This window comes from Hyla sarda, chromosome 1, assembly GCF_029499605.1.
Source record: "Hyla sarda isolate aHylSar1 chromosome 1, aHylSar1.hap1, whole genome shotgun sequence".
Lineage (NCBI taxonomy): Eukaryota > Metazoa > Chordata > Amphibia > Anura > Hylidae > Hyla > Hyla sarda.
This window is the reverse complement of record NC_079189.1, coordinates 506007557-506023387: the sequence shown is the minus strand read 5'-3', so window position 1 is coordinate 506023387 and position 15831 is coordinate 506007557. Positions and strand designations below refer to the sequence as shown.

The following is a 15831-nucleotide window of genomic DNA, read 5'->3' as shown; positions in this document are numbered from 1 at the left end:
ATCATTGATTTAAAGCGGGCGCTTTAAATCAATGCACTGCAGTGGCTTTTGCGGTGCCATAGACCGCCGCCGCAGCCACCCGCTACTCTCCCCCTGCCTGTCCGGGGGTCCTGAGTCCTATCACCTCCACCCCCGCACCGCTCACCCCCACCGCCGCACCGCTCCCCCCACCGCCGCACCGCGCCCCCTACTGCCGCGCCGCGCCATTCGGTTCTGTACGGTTCCCATTGACTCCCATGTTAAATAAAAACGTATACGGTTTCAATACGGTTATTCTCCGGGACCAAAAACCGTGGTAGGCTACGGTGCAAAAAAGTAGTGTGAACCCAGCCTTAGGCTGATTTGCCAATAACAACCAATCACAGCTCAGCTTTTGTTTTACCAGAACTTCTTAACCTCCTAAGGACCAAGCCCATTTTCACCTTAAAGTGGTACTCCACTGGAAAACATTTTTTTTTTAAATCAACTGGTGCCAGAAAGTTAAACAGATTTGTAAATTACTTCTATTAAAAAATCTTTTTTTTATAACATGCAATCTTTTGATTGCATACACTGTTCAATGCGCAGCTTTGGCTGAGCATTGATCAGTGTTATCGTGCTTCTCTGCTGTATCCTGCCATGGCTGACTGGGGACATCAGAGCACCAATTGGACAGCAAGGAGGCAAGTAAGGGCCCTGTCGCTGTCCACTCAGCTGATCGGGACCCACAGTTTTGCCACAAATAACCGGCACATTAACCCCAGCATTTAGATGCCGTGATCTCAGCGTCTAAAGGGTTAATGCCAGGCATAGGCCCAATGGGTGATGTCTGGCATTAACTGTGGGTCCTGGCTGCTCATAGAAACCGGGACCCACCAGATATGAAGCATGCTCAGCTCGTGAGCATGTTTTAAACTCCGGTAATGGGACCAGGGCATACAGGTACGCCCTCGGTCCTTAAGTACCAGGACACTAGGGAGTACCTGTACACCCTTCATCCTTAAGGGGTGTACAGGGACAAATTTTCATCCCTAAAAGAAATAGCATTTATATGAGAAGTGGTTCATGAAATATCCCGTGGCATGCTATACCAAATATATATGGATAGAATTCCCACGCCTGTTTTGTGATTTTAATCAATTTTCTTTTGCATTATTGGTTTCTTGCACATTTGAATATTTTAATAGAAAGAATAAAAGGAATTTTAAAAAGGGTATCCTTAGTAAAGGGAACTCGTCCCAGAGGGGCAAAAGCCCTGAGGGGAATTGATCATTTTGAATATTTAAATACCCTGGGTATCCTAGGGAGATTTGGTAGTGTTCAAAAGAAATAAATAAAATAAAAAAAACACACACACACACACACAAAAAAAAAAAAAAAAAAGAAACCCCCCCCCACCTCAAAAAAAAAGTGTGAATTTGGCCTATAGACATCGATACTTACTACGGTATATGTAAGAATTAGCAACAAATAATGTGTCAAGACAAAAAAAAATACTTTTCTTCTCTTGTAAAAACTGTAGTGTTTTCACGTTTGCGGTATTTGCTCCCAGGTGATAATTGCTTTTATTTTGTCTCTTTTCTATGACTTAATGCTTAATGGAGGTGTGAAAATATCAGGCATGGAGCGATGTGGTGCAGAAAGTGGAACATGATCCAGCATCCTTGTGTTGCTATATTTAATCACTGCGAACCGAAGTTAGCATTATAGCTTATTGTAAGCATTGTGCAGTTTTTTGGGTGGTGAGAGGAGCAGAGCATTGTGGATAGATCTGGGACACGGCACGCTAATATTAGAAAACCATCATTTACAAACAGTAGAGTAAACAGTAAACAATAAAATTGGGAAAGAAGAGCAAGCACTGTCGTTCATACACATGATCTGTGGCATTCCTATCGCCCGACGCCCGGGACATGCAGTTCCGGGCGCTGGGCAGGTGAATTTTTCAGGACCTTAGCCCTGCTTCGGGCAAGACATTTCTGGGGACATCATACCTGTGACAGCACCCTTTTGAAGGTAAGGGGGATTGAGCGGGCACTGGTGGGACCAGGGGGGGAATTGGAAAAAGATACCGTATTTTTCGCCATATAAGACGCACTTTTTCTTACCCAAAACTGGGGCCGGGACCCGTGGCTAAAACAGGACATCATTGATCAAGGTGATGCCCTGAATTAACCCTTCAGACGCGGCGATCAAAGCTGACCGCTGTGTCTGAAGGGAAAGTGACACTAACCTGGCTGCTCAGTCGGGCTGTTCAGGACCGCCGCGGTGAAATCGCGGTGTCCCGAACAGCTTACAGGACACCGGGAGGGGACTTACCTGCCTCCTCGGTGTTTGCTCCGTGCCGGAATCCCCTGCATGGCCGGCGCTCTCCTTCGACGTCCGCCGTCCCATCATCCAATAGGAGCGGCGTGCGTAGCGACGTGATGATGGCGACATGATGACGGCGACGGAGAGCGTGGATCCCGGGGAAGAAGACATCCGGAGCGTCGGGGACACCACGGGGATGCGGCGACAGCGATGGAGCGACATCCAGGGCAGCGGTGACGGATCTGGAGCGGCGGGGGCACGTGAGTATTACCTCCTATCCAGTGGTCTTCAACCTGCGGACCTCCAGATGTTGCAAAACTACAACTCACAGCATGCCCGGACAGCCAACGGCAGTCTGGGCATGCTGGGAGTTGTAGTTTTGCAACATCTGGAGGTCCGCAGGTTGAAGATCACTTTTGGGTTCAGAATCTTTTTTTTCTCGATTTTGCACCTTTAAAATTGGGTGCGTCTTATATGCCGGTGCGTCCTATAGGGCGAAAAATACGGTACTTGCTCAGAAAGAGATTAAATGGATCTTTACATTAAAGACATCCATTCCTTGGGGTCTTAATGAACACAATAGTTTTGCTCCTTTTCTATAAATCTGTATTTCTCTTATTTAGTTTAATTTATTGTAGCACTGGTTTTGGTTTTATGCTTTGGGTTTTAATTTTTTTAAAGTTTTGCATCATGTCCTATTTTTGTGTTTTTCATTACTTTTCTTTTTATTCTTTTTTTCTTTTATCTCTGAGAGGCCATCATATGTTGAAATGATCATATGTCGGGGCCATCGTAGGTCGGGGGATAACTGTATGTTTATTTATTTATTGCTCACTGGCACTTTATTTGGTCTATAATATATTTGCCCACACATGGGCTCTTTATAATGTTGCAATAGTGTTCTATGTGCAATATATTATTACATGTATTTGTGCAATAGTAATCTATGTGCAATATATCATCTATGTGGTATTCTTTCTGCTTCAGCAAGTTTTGCAGTCTGATTGTTGCTGGTCTTTTAAAGGGAACCAATCATCAGATTTTACCCTATATAACGCTTGGCAAAGCATTATATAGGGTAAAATCTTTATTTTCACCATTCCCGGGGGATGCTCCTGCCCGCAGGGATGGTGAAGATATGAAGTTATAAACTAGTCACCGCCGCCACCGTAAGTAGTCACCTGGGCGGGGAGCTCTTCTCACCTACTCCTGTTCTTCGGCCGGGAGCGACGCCCCCTCCGCTTGATTGATGGGCAGCGTCATCACTCTGCTCTGTCTGTTTAGTGAGCGGAACAATGACGCGGCCCATCAATCAAGCGGAGGGGACGTCGCTCCCGGACAAAGAACAGGAGTAGGTGAGAAGAGCTCCCCGCCCAGGTGACTACTTACGGCGGCGGCGGTGACTAGTTTATAACTTCATATCTTCACATATCTTCACCATCCCTATATAACGCTTTGTCAAGCGTTATATAGGGTAAAATCTGATGATTGGTTCCCTTTAATTGTTATTATTGTGTCTGTATATTTTTGTGTTCAATAAAGATTATACTTTGCAACATATGCCTCAGTGTTCAGTGTTAGGTTTTTCTGTCCAAGATTTCATGGACCCTGAATAGTTTACATTGATCATTGAGCCCATATTTTTGGTTATATATCCTCTGGTATGGTGTTGCATAGTAATATTGGACATACCTATCATTAGTTAGACGATGTATAAAATTGTACAGTTTGTGAACATTAAATATTTTTGGCCATAAAAGTTCTTTTTGTGAAAGGCTGGGTGATCGGACTCTGTTGTCATGCTCATATGTGTCTATAGTCTGATCATACACAGTTAGCATGTTGCAGCCATAGAAACAGCGCCCACGGCTCCCACCTCCACAATGTTTTTCAGCACAACAACCTTCTGAAGCACTTTCTCTGTTGTGACACTATTGTCAAATGGACAGTGTTCTAAAGAAAAGATTTTCAAATATTTATGTAGGTGTATTGCTGTGCCATATTGTCTTCAAGATTCAAAGTAAACCTCATAATGCATAATATTTATTGTCAACAATATAGACATGAAAGGAGGGGGTATGACGTGATGTCACGATGGGGGAAGGGCTTGGTGTTACATCACGTCTCCAATCCTGAAAACTTCCGGTTTCCGAGCCCGGAGACTCAGCTCCTCACATAATGCGGATGCTGCAGAGAGATTGCGGGGGTCCTAGCAGCGGCCCCCCCGCGATCAGACATCTTATCCCCTATCCTTTAGATAGGGGATAAAATGTCTAAAGCCGGAATACCCCTTTAATGGTTATTAAAAATTGTGCTGCTTATTTTATTTAGTAAATGTAAGAAAATGGGTGGTGCCAGGGTACTCAATTATTTAGTAAAGCATGCCTACTATTACTCATGAGATCCTGTGCATAAAGGCTGCAGTTTGGAGGTTCAAACTTTTGGACCTTTACTTGTAATATATGCAAATGACCAATATCTTATACAAAAGGTGTCCATACACATTAGTGAAAAATTTACTGAGCCTGCCAGGCGGGCCCAACCAACTGACTAGTATGTATGGGGGCCTCCTGACTGTAAGGGTCTATTCACAAGGTAGAATTTCCGCTTGCGGAATTCCACCTCAAATGAAAGCCCAGTAGACTTCTATGGGATTCCGCACTCCCATTCACACATCTGAATTTCCGCACGGATTCCGCACCAATTACGCAAAAACTCAGCACAAGTCAGAAACCACCCAAGTAAGCGGAAACAGAATTGGTGCAGAAATTCTGCCATAATAGACCCTAACGCAGAACAACAAAGACAAAAAAGGGGGGGAGGGGCTCAGCCTAATATGTAAAGTGGTGTGCTTCAGTGGTATACAAAACATACTACAGAATCAGGGTAGAAGAGAGGGTTAGGTCAAATATCAAGATGGTAGTCAGAGGTGCGGTGTCCACTAAGTCCCCATGCGTTCCGTTGCCTACATGGCAACTTCCTCAGGTGAGCCCACAACAATCTTGATATTTGACCTAACCCTCTCTTCTATTGCTGGTATCTGCTACTTAAGCATTACTTTATCTCACTTCATGCATATACTTTATTCCTTATTATGTCACTTTGATATGGTTTGATTTGCTTGTCACACAGTAATTTTTTTATTTTTTGTATTGTTTACCATATGTGTGTATAGGCACTTTATTCATCTTAGAGGTTCCCTAATTTGAGGGTGGGTCATATTTTTTCATTGTATACAGTACGGTAGTCCAGGTGGGGGCCATATTGGCTTCCCCCCTGTCTTGTAGGTGGCTCTGTGTTGAGCCTTTTAAGTGTTTTTAAAAATCTGTGTCTTTTTGTAATTGTTCTGCAATAAAATTATTTGATTTATCTTATCTCATTTTGGGTGTGCACATTTGTATGATATCTTCTTTGTTCTTGGATTTTCTGTAATAGACCCTAACCCATCATCATCTGTAAGAAAAGTAGGGCATATTGTCATTCAGCTGCTGGTTCTATTGTTTTCAAATATAGAAACCACTACTAGAGGAGTCTGGAAGCACCTTACCCCTCCTCTCTCCAATAGAACACAAAAAACTTTAGCTGTATGGAGGGAACTGGTAAAAGTAAAAGCTTTTAGCTGACTGCTATTTAACGTGTATGGCCAGTTGGGGCACCAAGTTTATGCACCATATACAGCAAGTTAGTTACTACTAAATAGAAGAAAAGCAAATGAACTTAGGCTGGCATTCAGACCGCCTATAACTTATTAAAGGAATATCTTGGGAAGAAATCTAAATTTAAAAGGTATGTTTCATCATAAACATTGGTGGCATATTGCTAGTGGTATTGCATATTGGTTAGTGGAGGGGGTCCTTCAACTGTGAGTGAATCTTATCAATTGCTAGTATGAAATGTCTGGAGAACATAGAAAGCATCATACCTTGTCTCCTGTTGGCTTTGCTTGTTTTTATTTTGGGTGTTTATCCTGCCACCTGGTGAAAGCCAAGTGTAACCCCAGCAGTAAAAATCCTATTAATATAAAAGATTTGCATAAACATCGTTTTTTCTGTATTTTTTAGGATCCTTTGGAACCTTCAAAATGGAAGTGGATATTAAAGGAGATAAGAGGACTAGCATTTCTTCTATACCTATTTCTGGCACAATAGAACGGAATTCTCCATTAAAAGTAGAACCAGAGAAGCCACGTTGTTCTAGTACACCATGCTCCCCAATTCGTAGGACTGTGTCAGGCTATCAGATCCTTCACATGGATTCCAATTATTTAGTTGGGTTTACCACAGGAGAAGAGCTTCTGAAGCTAGCACACAAGTGTGCAGCAACTGAAGAGAATTCTGCTGAGGCCATACCGTCTTTTCGTGCCAAGCAGCATGATTCTGGACTGTCCCGCTCCTCTCGAATATACAAAGCTAAAGGGCGTCACTATCAGCCATATGAAATTCCTGCCATAAATGGAAGGAGGCGAAGGCGAATGCCAAGCTCAGGGGATAAGTGCAATAAAGTTATTCCATATGAGTCTTACAAGGCTGTTCATGGTCCTTTACCACTTTGTCTTCTCAAGGGTAAGAGAATACATTCAAAGTCCTTGGACTACCTCAACCTAGATAAGATGAACATCAAGGAATCCGCTGACACAGAAGTGTTGCAGTACCAACTCCAGCATCTTACTTTGAGGGGCGATCGGGTTTTTGCAAGAAATAATACCTGAAGAGGAGAAATTCTGATTTATCTTGCACCTTTCTTGTAGCACATTTGAAAATCACCTAAAGAAACGTGCTACACAATGTAGTGGATGTGTTGTATAGGTAGCAACTGCAAGTAGGTTGTCAACTTCTACCATATGACATTGAGCATCTTACTAAAGCCACTTGGTTTACCAGTTGATAGAGGTGCATCGGTTTTCAAGCCATTCCTTTCTTCAAGGAGCAAGACTTTCTGAGTGTGGCATTACAATGGATTAGGGTTAGATAGCGGAATCATTTTTGATTGATAAATATGTGATGAAATTTCAGACTGTTTTAATGGAATCAAAAGAAGCTGATTTTACACTAAAATATGTTGTGGTTGATAACACTTAGATTATTCAATGTTAGATTATTCAATGACTGAACTTAAGATACCTGTGTTAATAAGTTATTATTTAGATACTGATAAACACCCTTGAATACTTGTTTTGTTGTTTACCTGCTGAATGTCTGAGAATTAATATATACTGTAGTAGTTTTACGATATAGGTAATAATATAGACCACAGACCATGCCCTTTCTTACCATCCATTCTTCTGAAAATGAAATCTGCCATCTGTGGATTGCTTCCCTTAAAAGACCCAGTCGCAAGTTCGATGTTTTTCATGAATTTTGAATCTACTTTCCTTTTAAGTTTACTTTGTAGGATTGAGCAATATCTATTTATATATATATATATATATTTTAATTATTAACTTGTAAGTGCTCGGGAAAACTACTGAAATGGGAAGTATGAGAGAAATATCCATACAGATGGATAGAGTTTATGTGAGATAAAGAAAGTGTTGTGTCATGTCATACGATGCACCATATTGTCTATGACCACTCAGTGTGTATGAGATTGTCACAATGCTGAACCGGAACATCTAGTTCTATATTGTGCCATTTTATTGGAAAAAACAAACAAACTTGCATTTAATAGCACTCATAGCCTTTAACTACTCTATGAGGACACGTTCGGAGATTGTTGACACCTTGTCCACCATCCAGTCCATCAGCCAACTGCAATAGCATGAGGTTATATAGTCCTCTGTAACTGGTTCTACCGCAAAGTTCTTGTGGTAACATTTGTGCTTGTTTTTGTGACTACAGACAGATTACATTTTTTTTTTCTCTTGTACCATGTTTTATGATTTTCATGTTTTACGATTTCAGTGGTAGATATATTGTATAGCAAATCACTACAAAGAGGACAAAGTGATATTGTACACCATGGAAGTTATTATAAAGCCCCCCTAAGTTGACAAGTTAACAAACATGTGCCAGTTTTTGATAATCAAACCAAATGTTTGGTTATTATGCTTTTTTTCTTTGCTATTAGAACTTTTTTTTACATCAGCCTCACTTTTAGCAGATTTCCTACATGTGCATTTAGAATTCTCTGACTTTCTCCTCAGGAACCGACTACAAATGGCAGCCTAGGTATTTGCATTGCGGTAGACAAAGTATCACTTTCTAGTCTTTTGCTGAAATGAATTTAGATGCCTGACTGTTCATGTGTTGCTACTGACGGAATTCTAGTTGTTAATACTCCTTACTACTGTTGACGATTGTGCTCATACGCATTACTTATTTTCATACAGTTTGCCCATGGTGGCTTTTTCTGACCCATCGGTGCAGTCATCGGTGTAGCCATCCATCTATGTACAAACTATTGCACTCTAAAAGAATGGCTTTTTCTTTTAATTCATTGTGGAATCGAGAACTCAGATGTTATTGGCATATCCAATTCTCAGACAATTTCTCCAGTTTTCCAATCTTTCAGACCTAGATTTTAGTTTTCAACTTCATTCTTATTTTAGTAGCATGACAGAAGTACTTCAGCAGGTTACCGTAGACATGTAAGATTTTTTTTCTTAATAGTCTGATAAACTTCTTTAAGGGGTACACCAGTGGAAAACTTTTTTTTTTAAATCAACTGGTGCCAGAAAGTTAAACAGGTTTGTAAATTACTTCTATTAAAAATTCATAATCCTTCCAGTACTTATTAGCGTCTGTATACTGCAGAGGAAATTATTTTCTTTTTGGATTTCTTTTCTGTCATGACCACCTCTGTCCATTTTAGGAACTGTCCATAGTGGTATATGTTTGCTATGGGGATTTTCTCCTGCTCTGGACAGTTTCTAAAATGGACAGAGGTGTCAGCAGAGAGCACTGTGGTCGTGACAGAAAAGAAATCCAAAAAAAAGAAAAAGAATTTGCTCTGTAGTATCAGCTACTAATAAGTACTGGAAGGATTAAGATTTTTTTTTAATAGAAGTAATTTACAAATCTGTTTAACTTTCTGGCACCAGTTGATTTTTTCCTCCGGAGTACCCCTTTAAACTTCCTTAAGGTTGTTTATGGTTGTCAGTGCCTTAATTTCAATCATGTGATGGCTGTGCATGTAGTATCATACATAGAAGCTACAGCTGCATGTTGAATAATAAGTTAATGACATTAATCTTAGATTTTATACTTCAAACCACTAATTCTTTAAAAGCTTGTCACACAGACCCCCATCGATCTTCAGATATAGCTTGGGAGAAGCCTGTGGCTTTGCACTTCTCTCTGGTTTTCCACTAGATCCAACTCTATAAGTTTATGGATCTTGTCTTCTACAATGAATCGGACTAAGTGGTGATTTGGGGAGAGAAGCGCACAGCCACATGCTTCTAGATATTGTCGGGGTCTCGGCTCTAACATTAATGCTATGAAGTTAATCCATTACTTTCTGTATCATCTTTAGGCAGCATGTTATAGAACAGGGGGAGCTAAATGGATTCATTAGTTTTGTGGGAACATTGATTGATCTAAATCTGCCTTCTGTGGCCTTTAAGTTCATAGGCTGTGCGGTGCCACACTCGCCATCACATTCTGGTGGACAGTATATTCTGTACTGATTGACGGTTCAGACTAGCTGCTTTATGGTGATGTCACTTCTGCTGGCCTGAATGTGTAGGCTCCTCATGCAACATCGGGACACAGAGAAACTCCCTGCCTTAACCTGGAGACAGCTTAAGTTAGGAATGAGAGCTTACAGTGCAACGGGAACGGGAGCTCCTGTCCATGCACAAATATACGTGCTCCTGATTTCATGTTGTCACCAAGAAGGATTTACAGGGAAGACAATGCACATGCATGGCCAGGATTGTTATATCTCTGCCCAGGTCGAATGCTATAGTAACAAAGAGTAAATAATAAAAATCAGCAGGGGCTAATATCTCCCAAACAGCACAACAAAGGTCTAAATACCTTATTGCATCAACACTTATTGGGGGCAGGGGAATCTTTTTAGATCACATTGATGAAATAGGAAAACACCATTAAGGTTAATGGACAGATATTGTGCCAAATTTACTACACCAGTGCACACAATGTGATCAAAGAAGTTGAGATAATTTTTTCTTCACTAATACAATGCAGCACAGGCTATATACCTATTTTAGTTGATATGGCAGGCATTGGTTGTCTGTCATCTTGATTTCCTATTCCACACTGATGTGATTTCCCTATGCAGACTTCCTTTGCTATGATGCATTTGACATTGCAGAGATAGAGAGGTGAAGTTTCATATCTGCACATGCTATGAGACCTATCTAAGTGCAGTAAGTGATAGATCAGTGGCATAGAACTTCTGTCCCCAGACACGGTATTGTATGTAAAGGGCCTGTCTCCTTTTCTCTCTTACTGTAGTTCTTTATCTCCCCTGTTCCCATAGAGATTGCAGCTGCAGTATAAAGATTTAGCTGCGTGGGGAGGTATCTGATCTGTGATAATGTAATCCTGGAGGTCTCAGGAAGTCAGTTGACACAGGACAGACCGCTTTGCTTCCTGTTACACATAAAATAACTTTATAGTGATCTGAGTGGTGGTCACAGGACCTGACAGCAATAAGGAAATGTATGGCTTCAGCTGAGTTGAGGTGAAACAGATGACACTGCAGGAATACTGGGGGCGAGTGTAGATTATTCTAGTGAGCCATCATTTGTGTGCGCTTTGCTTAATCTCTGCCAGAATTCATGTAGATGTCAGGTGTATTCTTATGGAAATGTGGGGACAATGTATTAGAAATGGGTTTTAGGTACACTAAAAATAGATTGTTAGAGGGAACTCAATGGAATTCTGAACCTGCATTTTGGGAAGTCTTATGTGCCACATATGCTTAAAATGGTATTATAGTTTCAGCAAATACATGTTATTTTTTGTACAGTAAAACGTTATACATCTTATTAATATACTTTCTGTATTAAATCTATTAAATGACTGCAGAGATCTTGAAAACCATAGAGAATATATTGTTAAAGGGAACCTGTCATCACTTTTCATGCTGCCTAAACCAAAATCACTTGGGGTGGTGGTCCCTGGTTGCTTCTCCCCACCTCGCCAGCCTTCATAGAGAGCTCTCTCCCTTTACCCAAACAGCCATAGATCTATCAAGGTTGGTCGGGTGGGGACAAGCTGCAGGGACAACCTAAAGACTCATGGTTCAGGCTGACTAAAGGTGATGACAGGTTCCCTTTAAAAAGGACCTTTCTGCTATCCTGACTTGATATGTAAAAACTAGGCACTGCACTGTTCCTCTGTTATTTTTTCTGGAAATGTATGAATTTAGTGACAACTGGGTATTACCATTCCCTTAGTCAAAATGGAACAGTCTAAACAAACAGTATACAGACACCCCCCCTATTGATGACACCCAGTTGTCATTATATACATAAACTTTTTGCTCCAAAATTGTTACATTAGAATACCACAGTTCACTAAAACAAATGAACAGTCCAGGCAAGATTGATGCACTGTTTTCTGACTAGTACACAGGTGGAAACGGTGGTGCATGTAGGGATTAAAACAATTCTGCCCCTCTGGCCATGTACTAGACTAGATATGTTCAGTGGGGATATAGTGAGACAATCACAACTATAACTACATTAGATAGATTAACTGGTCCTGGCTTAGATACCAATTTTTTTTATAACATCGGTTATGGTAATAGCAAATACGCTGTTACAATCCTATTGTCTCTCACACTTATGTTGCTATTTTTTTCTCGGTTGCATGTTCATATTTGAAGTGCACACAAATTCTGCCATGCTGTAGATAGGCTATCAGTGTAATATTAGCTTAAAGCTTGTCTTCTGGGTTCTTAGTGCTCAGCAGAACTAAGAAATACGATTTGGTGACATTGACAGCAGCAGAATCCAAAATGGCCATTTATGCCCCTCTATGTACAAATTGTACAACTGAGTAAGCCACCTGATTCTCAATCTTATTCTAAAAAATAGATTTTCTTTGTTATTTAAAGGGGTATTTCCGCCTCTTACAAAAAAAAAAAATAATAATAATTGCCTGCGGTTAGGGGTAAGGAATAGGAAATAAAACATACCTACCTAACCCCGGTCCCTTCAGCTCCTTTTTCTGGTTCCCCAATCTTTCTTTTTTCCTGCTTGGAGTAGGACCTGTCCTTGTAGACAATCACTGGATGAGACAGGGCACCGCTGAGTGGAGTGTGCAGGGGACTAGGAGTTGGTAAGTATTTTTTTTTTTTTTTTTTTTGCTGTTCCCTCCAGCCAAAGCAGAATTTCATTATTATAAAAGGCTGAAATACCTCTTTAACTATTTACTTTCACATTTTGCAGCCCCTTGACATTAAAGGCTTACCATAGTAAGGCCTTGGAATAGTAATCAATAGAGTAAATAATGGAATGTCCACACCGATTTTTCTTTGAAATCTGTGTCCTAATGTGTGCTGTAATTCATACAGCAGAGACTTTTTTAGGCCACATATCTGAATTCTGCACAGAAAAAAATCACATGTGTAATTCAGATACTGCAGAACCTCTTTTCAAAAGGATGAGGACTCTTACTCTTCAAAAAGAGGTTCTTCAGCAGGTGGGGTTTGTAACATAAAAATGATGTGCCACCTAGTATAAATTATAAGGAATATAAGAAGTCACCTCAGCGTTCCATGACCGGTATGAATGGTAAAAAAGAAGAACCGATTGTAACCAGAACAATTTTACTTTGCATCAGTTTTTACTCATAACATTATTATACGATTTTCTGACCATTTCTCTGTATCCAAAGCCTAATGGTATCTTCTGACTTGGCCATACAGTTCTCATTTAACATGCAGGTTGCACTGAATATTTACTTTCTTTGCTATAAGATTGTCTCTTTCCTATAATATGAATATTTGTTCTTTTGTTATGTGGTTGTTGATTCAGGAAATTTTTAGTTACTTGTTTGATCTTTGTTAACCTGTCCATTTCATTGTTGTATTTTGTTTTGCATCCATGTGGCATAAATAAATAAAATCCATTTTCAGACCTTCTTCTTACATTATTAAAATGATTTAAAATGATATATTTTAGTAATTTATTTGAGGATCCATCACATATAAATGGAGAGTGCCTACTAGTAAATATGGACCTTCTACCCTAGACATCCGCCTTGGCTTATAATTTGCAATCTCTGGATTATTTCATTGGTTTCATACCTTCATACAGTATTTTGGGGTATAAAGTGCAGTTTTGTAGTACTTTCTCATTCAGGGAGAATTTAAGTCAAAGGAAATTTCCTTCCTGCTTGGTCTACTTCTGGCTTTGGCTCAGAAAAATGCATTAAAAACGGCAATGGCACTTGTGTGTTAAATTTTTTTTTTTTTTTATTGTTGTAGACATTTATTACAGGATATAACCTTTGACCCGCTGGGTCTGCTGCAGGTATGTCACATACTTTCACTTATGTGTTCGCACCGGGTCTGATTACTGGCCGTGATGTCACAATGCTCCGGCTCCGCGAACATGCTCCGGGGACTGATTGTAATGGGGTGCTGTGTGCAAGATCACGGGGGTCCCCAGCGGTGGGACCCCCGCGATCAGGCATCTTATCCCCTGTCCTTTGGATAGGGGATAAGATGTCTTAGCTTTGGAGTACCCCTTTAACACTGCGGTCATGTACTTTGTGTGCATATGGACACCACTAAAGTCAGTTCCTGCTGATCCTATTTTTTAAAACAATTAAATCTGGTAACATTTGATTTAGCATGACCAAGTTACACAGGGGAGGGCCACTATATCACATCTTTAACATATGAGGCTACCCCTTATGACAACTTTTCAGTTCCACAGATTTGTTAGAGGGTTTTAAAGCAGTTTAGCTGTATCCAATGAGGTTAATGTTGTTCCAGGTTACACAGCACAGAAGCTGCATGGATTCCGCATCGAAGAAGTCATATGTCACTACTTTCTTTTCTGCAGATTTCAAATCTGAGTCTTAAAATGGCACCCAAGGGACTGCTTACGGCTGCCTGGGGACTACTTTAAAACTGCATATCCTTACCATCGCTGCCAGCAGGAATGTCTCCTGGGCATGGTGAGAAAGAAGGTTTTACCATGTATAACACGTTGCATTATATATAGTAAACTCTGAAGACAGGCTCCCGTTAAAAGGGTACTCTAGTGGAAAACAAATTGTTTAAAATCTACTGGTGCCAAAAGTTAAGCAGGTTTGTAAATTATTTCTATTTAAAATGCTTAAACCTTCTACTTCTTATCAGCTGCTGTATACTACAGAGGATGTTATATAGTTATTTTCTGTCTGACCACAACGCTCTCTGCTGACACCTCTGTCCATGTCAGGAACTGTCGAGAGCAGGAACAAATGCTCATAGTAAACCTCTCCTACTCTGGACAGTTCCTGACATGGACAGAGGTGTCAGCAGAGAGCACTGTGGTGAGACAGAAAAGAACTTCACAACTTCCTCTGGAGCATACAGCAGCTGATAAGTACTGGAAGGATTACAATTTTTTAAATAGAAGTAATTTACAAAATCTGTTTAACTTTCTGGCACCAGTTGATTAGAAAACATTTGTTTTCCAATGGAGTATCCCTTTAAAGGTAATCAGCTCTGTCAGCTCTGCTTATTGCTAACAGCTGAAGACACCATAAGATATCTGTTATGGCATAAAAGCAAACTTCCTTTCCTGGAGTTCATGGTGGTTACTAAATGTAAAAAACACCCTTTTATTTTACAGCTGTCAAGCTCAGTTGCAGGGGTACTCCGGTGAAAAACTTTTTTTTTTTTTTTAAATCAACTGGTGCTAGAAAGTTAAACATATTTGTAAATTACTTCTATTAAAAAATCTTAATCCTTCCTGTACTAATTAGCTGCTGAATACTACAGCGGAAATTCTTTTCTTTTTGAAACACAGAACTGTCTGCTGACATCATGAGCACAGTGCTCTCTGCTGACATCTCTGTCCATTTTATGAACTGTCCAGAACAGCACATGTTTGCTATGGGGATTTCCTTTTACCCTAGACAGTTCCTAAAAATGGACAGAGATGTCAGCAGAGAGCACTGTGCTCATGATGTCAGCAGAGAGCACTGTGCTCATGATGTCAGCAGAGAGCTCTGTGTTTCAAAAAGAAAATAATTTCCACTGTAGTATTCAGCAGCTAATAAGTACAGGAAGGATTAAGATTTTTTGATAGAAGTAATTTACAAATCTGTTTAACTTTCTGGCACCAGTTGATTTAAAAAAAAGTTTTTCACCCCTTTAAGTGCCACTGCCTAGCATGCCTCCTTGCTTTCCCTCCTATCCTTGACTGATCTACCGTGCCCTGTACATCAATCAAGAGGCACTTGAGCAGCTCAACACTGCCACCTTGAAACTTGGCTAAGAAATAAAAATAAATGTTATGAATTTGGCAGTCACCCCCAGCTGCAGGAAAGGTACAGTTTGTTTTACGCTCTGTGCTCTGGCCGCAAGCTCCGGCCGTGAGCGCAGTGTCCCGGTGTCCCCATCTGCCGG

General features: G+C 40.5%; 1 protein-coding gene across 4 annotated transcripts in view; it reads left to right on the top strand.

The window, feature by feature from the left end:
* MACIR (macrophage immunometabolism regulator) overlaps positions 1-13343 on the top strand; it is a 31244-nt gene extending 17901 nt beyond the window's left edge. For 2 of the 4 annotated variants that reach the window (XM_056537512.1, XM_056537513.1), the window contains exon 2: positions 6351-13343. In XM_056537512.1, the coding sequence (XP_056393487.1) occupies positions 6371-6997 (627 nt within the window). In that variant the 5' untranslated portion in view covers positions 6351-6370 and the 3' untranslated portion in view covers positions 6998-13343. Of the gene's footprint in view, positions 1-1499; positions 1996-5209; positions 6076-6350 lie in introns of those variants that run through there. The other 2 variants (XM_056537514.1, XM_056537515.1) reach the window with 2 other exon arrangements.
* Positions 13344-15831: the final 2488 nt, after the last annotated feature.